Source organism: Triticum aestivum, chromosome 1D (genome assembly GCF_018294505.1).
Source record: "Triticum aestivum cultivar Chinese Spring chromosome 1D, IWGSC CS RefSeq v2.1, whole genome shotgun sequence".
Lineage (NCBI taxonomy): Eukaryota > Viridiplantae > Streptophyta > Magnoliopsida > Poales > Poaceae > Triticum > Triticum aestivum.
In genome coordinates this window covers 483,187,718-483,197,055 of record NC_057796.1, presented here as the reverse complement: position 1 = coordinate 483,197,055, position 9,338 = coordinate 483,187,718, and the positions used below count along the sequence as shown (strand labels likewise).

General features: G+C 46.3%; 1 protein-coding gene across 1 annotated transcript; it reads right to left on the bottom strand.

The window, feature by feature from the left end:
- Positions 1–4,523: 4,523 nt before the first annotated feature.
- On the bottom strand, positions 4,524–9,044 carry LOC123183261 (dnaJ homolog subfamily C member 2). The gene is made up of 3 exons (XM_044596034.1): positions 8,794–9,044; positions 5,630–7,719; positions 4,524–4,921 (listed from the first exon to the last, which is right to left on the bottom strand). The coding sequence occupies exon 2, from the start codon at positions 7,634–7,636 to the stop codon at positions 5,648–5,650; it is 1,989 nt and encodes a 662-aa protein (XP_044451969.1). The 5' UTR covers positions 7,637–7,719; positions 8,794–9,044; the 3' UTR covers positions 4,524–4,921; positions 5,630–5,647.
- Between the last annotated feature and the right edge of the window lie 294 nt (positions 9,045–9,338).

The following is a 9,338-nucleotide window of genomic DNA, read 5'->3' as shown; positions in this document are numbered from 1 at the left end:
AAGCTTCGAAACAAACACACACATGTTGTATGACTTTTGTTATGTTTATGCGCACTTGGAAGTACTAGAGTAATCACACATTTTATTGATAACAAACAATGTTACATGAAGAAACAAATATATGACATAGGGAGCATAGTTGTCCTCAAAACATTGTATACAGGACACCAAATATATGACATAGTGGAGTAGTACTTTAAGCCGTGTCTATAATGACTCAACAGAAACTCACTTTGGAGAGTCTACATGTTGCACGTTTTAAACATCAAGACTTTTGCACGGCCGTCATTCTTTCAAATTGTCACTTGTTGCTTACACCACGAATCCATGTTTGTAATTTTTATTAATGTTAAAAAAAACCACAAAGTCAAAAAGATGAATTCCAAAAGATGTTCATGACTTCTATAGAATGATTACAATTTTAGAAAAAGTTCATGAAATTTTAAAAATTGTGAAACTTAAAAATGTTTATGGATTTACAAATGTTCATGAATTTTTAATAAATAGAGGAGTAACAAAAAATGTTCAACATGCATTAATTTCTTTTCAACATATGTTAAAAAATTCATGTACTTTTAACAATTGTAAAACTTAAAATATTTATGGATTTAAAAATGTTAACAAATTTTTGAAAATTAGACGAGTAAGGAAAAATGTTCAGCATGTATTTGAATTTTTTTAACATATGTTAAAAAAATCAATGTGTATTTGAAAAAAGCTTAATGTGTATTTAAAAAATGTTCTTGTATAGAACTATATATATACATATACATATATATAATGACAGGGTAAAAGGCTGAAAGGAAGGGAAAGAAAGAACCCGGTTTCTGAAAAAAAAAACTTGGCTGGAAAGTTCCCTCTGCATAAAAACCGGGATGGCAGTATCTATGGACGATTGGCCCGTATCGCTTGCTACAGGCGATATATAAAAATTGTATCTGTAATTCCTACCGAATCATAAGGTCAATTACATCCTGAGCACACAGAGCCTAATAAGCCCAGGTAAACGAAAAATCATTATACAAGCGAGAAAAAACTCATATGTGAAAAACGGCACGACAAGGCGCACGTTAGCCGTTAGTGTGGTACAAAACCGTACGGACCCCGCAAATTAACCCCGGGAGACTATTATAGAATCTCACATTATGTGAGATCAATTTTTTTATTTTTTGAAAATACAAAACATGTTTAAAAATTCTCAAAAAAAATATAGACACAAATCAATGTTTGATGTACAACCTCAAAGGATTTCAGCTCCTAATTCGACCTACACTAATAGAAACAAAAAAGACAAAATTGGATGTGGGTAATGTCAAAATACTATTCACCCAAAGCTGCCAGTATTCACATTCGAATTTGTCTTTTATGAATCTCTAAATGTACAGCGAGTTTTGAGCAGAATTTTTTCAGTGTTGTAGAGGTATGTTGTCTTTTTCGGAATGTCTGAATATAATATATATATATATATATATATATATATATATATATATATATATATATATATATATATATGTGGTTAATCTAATTGATCGCATGTAATGTGAGATCCTGTATTAGTCTCCCCGATGCCTCTGTTTTCCTTGATAGGGACCATTTGTGGACGATTTCCTTTGGCTAATCCCAAAATGTCGGGACATCGGAGCCTATCGTCCACGCACTCAGTCAGCGTCACCACGCCTTGTGACATACCCTACGTTACTCATCTGACCTTGTCACATAGCCCATGTTTCCTATCTGAACTGAACGAACCCTTTTCCAAACTCACTCTCCTTGATTCTGGATGATTTTCCTTTGTCACACTATAAAAGCATATGGCATGGCGCTCGCGCTCTCTCTCTCTCCGCGCGACCCCATCTTGTCCGGATGCGTCTGTTTGGGGTAGAACAGACGAATAGCGCGGCCCAACGCGCGGCCCCAAACGGACAAATGTCCGGATTTTGTCCGTTTTCGACCCATCCCCGGCCCAAACTTGCGCCGAGTTTGGGGTCAAACGGACATCGCGCGGACGGGCTCACCGCACGCCCTTGTCCTCCCGTGGCCCGCCTGTCGGGGACACTAGCAGTCCCTTCGCTTCCAACGCCTCCACCCTTCTCCCCGCCCCGCTCCCCGCCGGCGCCGCCGCTATTCTCCGGCCGCCTCCTCACTGCGCAGGCCACGGTCGTCCATACCAAACAACGTCTCGACATGGCCGCCAACACGCCCGCGCTTTCGCCGTAGTTTTGGCCGTCGATCGGAGGAGGTTTGGCCGTCGCCGTCGTAGCCGGTGGCAGAGGGGATACGACCTCTGGCGACGTACCACGACGGCCGCGGCAGCTTCCGACGAGAGCTCCAGAGCAGCCAGTAGCCGGCCGCCAACCACCCCTGTTGCGTCGAGGTGATCATCGCGGCCTCTTTGCCACCACGACCGCAAGGTGTTCGACACTTTGCCCATAAAGGTATGGACAGTGGAGATGAGTTTTTCTTCCACCACTTCATTTGTTCATCGGACGATTCGTCGTCGAATGATGAAGATCTTGTGGTGGCTGCACTGGTCGTTCACGACCACATACAACGGCAGCTTCCTCGGTACAGGGGGTCAGTCCCTGGCCGTGCTCCCAACCTGAACCGCAACAGGGAGAGAGGCCACGCTCTACTCTATGTCGATTACTTTTCCAACACCCCGCTCTTCAAGCCGGATAAATTCCGTCGCCGTTTTCGAATGGCAAGGCATGTGTTCAATTGTATCCGAGAGGGAGTGGTTGCTCATGACCTATACTTCGAGTGCAAGACGGATGCCCTTGGCAAGCTTGGATTCTCCTCTTACCAGAAATGCACCGCGGCCATCCGCATGCTTGCATATAGAATTCCAGGCGATCTGGTGGATGAGTATGTGCGTATGAGTGGAACAACATGTTTGATGTCAATGTATAAGTTCTGCCAGGCTGTAATCGGGGTGTTTGCCCCGGAGTACTTGAGGCAGGCAACTGCCGCTGATACAGAGAGATTGTTGGCGACCAACGCAGCTAAAGGCTTTCCAGGCATGCTTGGCAGCATAGATTGTACGCACTGAGAGTGGAAGAACTGTCCATTTGCTTGGCAGGGCCAGTACAAGGGGCATGTCAAGGCGTGCCAGAAAGAGATTTGCCCAAATGCAAGAGAGTGCCAGAGAGGATGTGGAACGTGCTTTTGGTGTGCTTCAATCCCGGTGGGGTATCGTCCGAAACCCTGCACTGTCATGGGATGAAACGAAGCTTTGGGAGGTGATGACTGCTTGTGTGATCATGCACAACATGATCGTCGAGGACGAGCGTGATGAGAGTATCTTCGACCAAGGATTTGATTATCAAGGTGAAAATGTTGAGCCCCTACACCAAGAACCGGCCACATTTGAACAGTTTATCCAATTCCACCGTGAGCTGCGTGATTGGCACACTCACGTGGATCTTCAAAATGACTTGGTTGAGCACGTGTGGGATCACATTGGCAACCAATAGATGTATTGGTTCATTCTATGTTCAGTCAAGACAATTTTGATTTGGTTGTAAAACTATTTTATTAGACAATTTCAATTGGGTTTTAAAACTATTTTTATTTTCAGACAAATATTTGGACGTGCAAACTAGTTTTGATATGAAAATATGGGCATTTTTGGCCCTGGCGGACAGGGTGGGGCAAACGGATGCGGCCACGCGCTGGGCGCACGGCTACCGCATCCCAGAACAGGCCCGGACACGACCCCATCGCCCTACCCAAAGGGACAAAATCCGGACGTCCGTTTGGAGTTGCGCGGTGGAGTTGGCCTAAACAGAGGAGAAGAGCAGCAATGGCCGCCTGGAGAAGGAAGGATGAGACGGTGGAAGCATACGTCTTCGTCGGCACCGGGGGCGACAGAGGAAAGGTCCCCAAGGGGTACCTCCCGCTGGCGCTGGTGGGCGAGGATGGGGACGGCGAGGAGAGGGTGGTGGTGCGCATCGGCGCGCTCAAGGAGCCGTGCATGGCGGCGCAGCAGTTCGGGTACGGCCAGCCGGGCGTCCGTCCTCAGGATCCCCTGCCTGCGACGGGCCGCAGTTCCAGCAAGAGCAACGCCACATAGGATAGCTATACTGATTATTACTGCACAGCATAGCTAGAGAAATACAGTGGTACATGGGATTAAGGAAGGAGACGGAGGCTTGGTTGGCTCCTGAGCTCAACTCAACTGAACCTGAAACTTGACTGCACGCACGGTGCATCAGACACCATCTTGTCTCCTTCCTCTGCTTCTCAAGTAAATTCTCTCCCAGTACGTACAAGCTCAGCGGCGGAAGATGCATTTCTCTTAAATATATTTGATGCGATTTTTTGTTGGCAACAAGCCAAAGCTGGAGAAAACCCACCACGAGCCTTCTGCTAAAGCAGTGGAAATGTCTTCTGAGCACAACATATGACAGCCAGCCCTTTGCCTGTGCTTTTTTGCAGCAACAAATAATTACTGTCGCCATCTGTCTAGGGCAGGGGGGCAGACAAGACTAAGATGATGAGCTACAAGCAGCAAGACATCAAGAGAAACAAACATAGCGAAACCGATACTCAACTTCCACAATCTGTATATCACCAGATATCTTAACGACGACTAGCGCGTAACAAGAATAACGTCAGCATAAATTCATAACCAATATAGCAGGCATCAGCTAGAAGTATACTGTATGCAGGGGAACATCATCGCGATAAATCATAAGGTAGGTAGGTAATTTTCCATAACTCAAAATTTTGATCTAAGCTTCTATCTTTCTCTCCCTCTCTCAATAGCTGCCTCGATCATCAGCGACTTCAGGGACTCACTCCTGGTAACAAACCAGCTGGGTCTTGACTTCGAAGCCTCGTCTCCGCCATCCAGAAAGTCAGCAGCAAGCGAGCCCCAGGGTCTTCAAAAGGCAATCGACCAATCTTCTTCTTGTGTGGCCTGCAAAAAGCACAGCAGACAAGGTTCAGCAAAATACTATAACTGGGTAAAGGGTATCCAACAGCAATCCACCCGACCTGTGTGATAATAATACTCCAACTCATGCTAGGAGGCCAATTAAGATCATGACTAGTTAGTTTACTTTATAGCATGTGCTGGTAAACAACATTATACTGGTTTTTGCAGCTTTCTAATTTCATATAAACATATCATGGGCGAATTATTATTTTACCAGAACCAGACCTACTATATATATAGAGAGAGAAACAAAGACAAGCCAGCTGCAGCACAAAGACCGTCCTGATCAAGAAAACCGCAAGCATGGTAGCAATTTAAACATGGCATGCATCACCTGAAAAATTGACAGCATCTACTCTAAATACTGAAGGACATAAATAACATCATATACAAGACAGTCTAAGCGCATGCCACAGGTTCTACAACAAAGATATAATCCAACAGGATCTTATGGTACAAATAACTACAGCACACCATGGACATGGAGTCAAGCATAATGTTCATGATCAACATTGAATAACAAAACATCTACAGGAATGTAAAAGATAACACTCTGATCAGTATCAGATATAGGACGACATGGGAGAAATGTAAATGGCATCAAAGGTCAAATGAACGTATCTAGTATAGAATAAATAGAATAATGCTGTTCAAAGACTAGCTTCTCTCAGCTACTAATCGCAAAAGTACCTCAGTGGTGATCTGCTTCTACTCCGCCTTCTTGGTCCGGAAGTTCGTCCTCATTGAGGTAACCTTTTTCTTGCACTGCACCACTGTTTTACCAGGGACAGCAGCAGCTACTCGCTCCCATCTTTGGTTTGCATCCTTTGGAAACGCCTTCAAAGCTTGAACAAGGGCCAGCACCTGGGCCTCTGACCAAGCATCTGGATCTGTTGCAGAAGGTGCTTCTTCAGGGACAGGATCAGCACCAGTTTTCTCATTAGCAGTCTGACTGCTGCTGGCAGCAGGTTGTTCAGCGGCCTTGGATGGTTCGGTGCCAGCTCCCACAGTTGAGCCACCAGCCGTCTCATCTCTTGTGGAAAGAGGCGATACAATAGATGGAGCTGCTTTGCGTTTCTCAAGGAACGAGTTAAAAGCTTTAGAAGAGTCTGGCTTCTGCAGAAGAACGGTTTTCGTGGCCTTCAAAATCTCGTCAACAGATCTACCAGTACCAATAAACTCTGCAATAACCTCCCACCTCTTGTTAGTTCCCTTCGGATACTTCTGTGTAGCTTTCCTAAGCAATTCAACCTCTTCCTTTCCCCACTCTTTCTCTTTTTTCTCATTGTTGCCTAGTGTAATGACTTGTGGGGCTGTGGATTTTGGAGTGCCTTGTGGGACAGTGGATTTTGGAGTAGAATCTGCCACACCATTGGCATGAATTTTCTCTTCTTTTGAGGTATTCGAGGAGTTTTCTTCTTTGCTCAGTGCACCTCTCAGCAACCTGGCCTTTTCAGCTGTATCCTTGTCCTCCATAATATCACAGAGTTTCTTCAACTGTTCAAAATCATGTGATGTGCATACTGTTTCAACATCCTCCTTTGACAGATTGAAGTGGGACTCACCAACTACCTGGCCCACAAGTGTGCGCAGGCGATTTTTCTCTTTGCGTAGCAACTTCTTCTCCTTTTCCTTCAACTTCTTTCGAATGTCAGCAGCTGCTGCGGCTATCTTCGCCTCCTCTTCTTTCCTCTTCCTTTCCTCTTCTGCAGCCCTTGCAGCTTCCTCCTCCTGCAGTTTCTTGGCCATGTATTTTGCCTCCTTTCTCCTCTGTTTCTCAGCCTTCTCCTGCTCCTTTCTCCTCTGGATCCTTGGGTCTTTCCTGTACGCATTGTCAACAAGATTACGTACTCGCGTATACTCTACCTTTTTGGCCTTCTCTTGTATCTTCGCATTCTGCCTCTCCATCCATCTCTTGTGTTCACGAGACTCAGCTTGCTCCAAGTCATACTCATCTTCATGTGGAAATTCCCTCCAACTCTTGAAGTTATACCAGAAATTGTAGAACTGGTCAACATCCACTACAGGAGTAGCATCATCTCCCAAAGAAGGAATCGGCTGGGTAACAGACCATCGGCCATTCCTCATGAAGGCTGGTCCGAAGACCTTAAAGAAGTCTTGCGGTGCACAGTCAGTTGGGATATCATCATCAAACTCATCAGTTGAGTCAAAAATCCTTCTCTTGGTAGGATCCATGAGGACCTCGTAAGCTTCCTGTATGGCCTTGAAATGGCTCTCTATCTCATCCTTCTTTGCTTGCTTTGCTGCCTCTGTTGTCTCATGGAGAAGAAGAGCAGCCTGCTTGTCTGGATGATGTTTAAGAGCCATGTCACGGTAACTCTTCCGGATCTGATCTTCAGTGGCCAAGAACCGCAAGTTGCCCAACCCAAGCAATGCATAGTGATCTTGCTGTTGACTTCCAGAACCAGACTTCTTCTTTCCTTTGCTGCTGAAGTTATCTGAACCAGCAGAAAAATCTTGGCTCTTGTCATCTGATGACACACTACGATCATCAGTTTCAGTGTCTTCTTTCTCATCAAGACCACGGAGCTTCAGTGCGACCGCATGGAAAGAATGACCAGCAGGTTCATACTTGGAAGCTTTTACAGGCAGGCAATTAGATGACACATACAAAGGCACGCCATCTACTATCTCAGGATAGTAAGTGATCAGAAGACAAGTCCTCTTAGAACCCATTGAACAGTGTAGTCAGGTTACAAACAGAAATTCCTCAATCCAGATGCAAACAACTGAGCCTCAGTATTATACAACCCGCACTCCTGCAGAAATCAAGTATTTGTATTAGATAATTAAATAGCACTTTCATACTAATAGGGAGACAGTGAATAGTTGACAACCAACACATATACAGCAGCAGCAGCAGCAGCAGCAGTATTTGCTACTCCCAATCTGGTTTATTAATTACTCACATCTCTAAAAATAATTTAACCAAGGAAACAGGAAACAAAAAAAAAGGATAAAAACTGGCCAACGCACGTGCTAGTTCCACCTCCCCTTCTTGATTCTCCCAACTGGAAGGCCTTAATTCTCTAGCGTATGCGCCCAAATTCCTCGAGAACTGCTCATTTAATGCAATGCCACACGTTGGCAACTCAAAGGAAACTACCCCCGCAAATGAGAAACTCAACCACTCCCACGTCATCGCTGCAACAGCTGGGAGATCTGAATGCGTGGTCGTATCTGGAAGGCCTCCGGCGCGCTTTATTTCCTCCATCGGCAACGGCTGGCACGCAGAACACTCATAGCGCCGCCCTTCCCAAGCGGCGCGGCGCAAGAAACAGCGGGAAGGGCAGCGCGTGCGGCTCCGAGAATTAATTGGACATCTACCACGTGCCATATACAAGATGAAAAAAAAAAGTGATTTTTCAGCTGTGGCTTCACCGGAAACTTGCTGTCGGTGGTGGCAAAGCTAGTGCTTTGTTAGGCAGCAGCAGATATGGCCAAGAATATGCGTTTGGCAAACTTGCTGCCAAAGAGCAAGACGCCCTCCTGCACTATTGGGGTTTTCCTTGTCCCATCTTGGCATATGCCACAGAGAAATTCTAGGACAACCGAGCTAAATACTTACTAATCCATATAAGCACGGATCGACGGCAGGCGAGCATCATCAATCAAGGGAGTAACACGCAGATTAGACAACTACTAGAGGAGACGCGGACAGCATCAATGGAGTAACACCACCCAGCTGAGACAACTAGGAGACGCAAGTAGTAGCGAACTCTAAAGCAATCGAGCGTATCTCCCTCGGCCGGGAGCGGATCTAGTCCGAGCGCGCCGAGAAACCCCGGAGGCTCGAGCAAACAATCACTGGACAGACGGGAACAAGCTCATACCTCAAAAACCCGAGACGGCGGACGGGGCGGGGACGGGAGGAGCACGATCGATTCGCCGCGACGAGGAGAGGGGGGACGGAGACGACGGCCGCGCCGCGCGTGCGTTTGGGGGAGGAGCAGGGGGCTGGATGGCGGTAAGGTAGGGCGCGGCGGCGGCGGCGGGGAGGAGGGAGGAGGAGAGATTTAGTAGAGCTGGGGTGGGGTGGGGTAATAGGGTTCGCCTCCCGCGTCCGTCTCTCCTCTCTTTCTTCTGGTGGCGGCGCCCCCACGCTATCGACCGAGCCGCACGGGGCCAAACCGTGGGTCTTGGGGACTTCGTTGCTTGGGCCTCCAGAACGACTGGGCTCCGCTGGGCCTTGCAAGGTCAATTCCTACTTGGTATAGGCAACCTGATGTTTTTTTTTTGTCTCAAAAAAAATTTAGACTCAAGAAAAACCTAATTTCTATTTACCTAAAAAAAACTATTTTTTGCCTAAAGAAGAACCTGATTTCTATGTCCATCTCACTACCAATAGGTTTCCTTATAGCGTGTCTGGTGAGTTGAA

Coding starts and splice junctions, on each gene's coding strand:
- LOC123183261 (XM_044596034.1), bottom strand. CDS start 7,636: ATGGGTTCTAAGAGGACTTGTCTTCTGATCACTTACTATCCTGAGATA.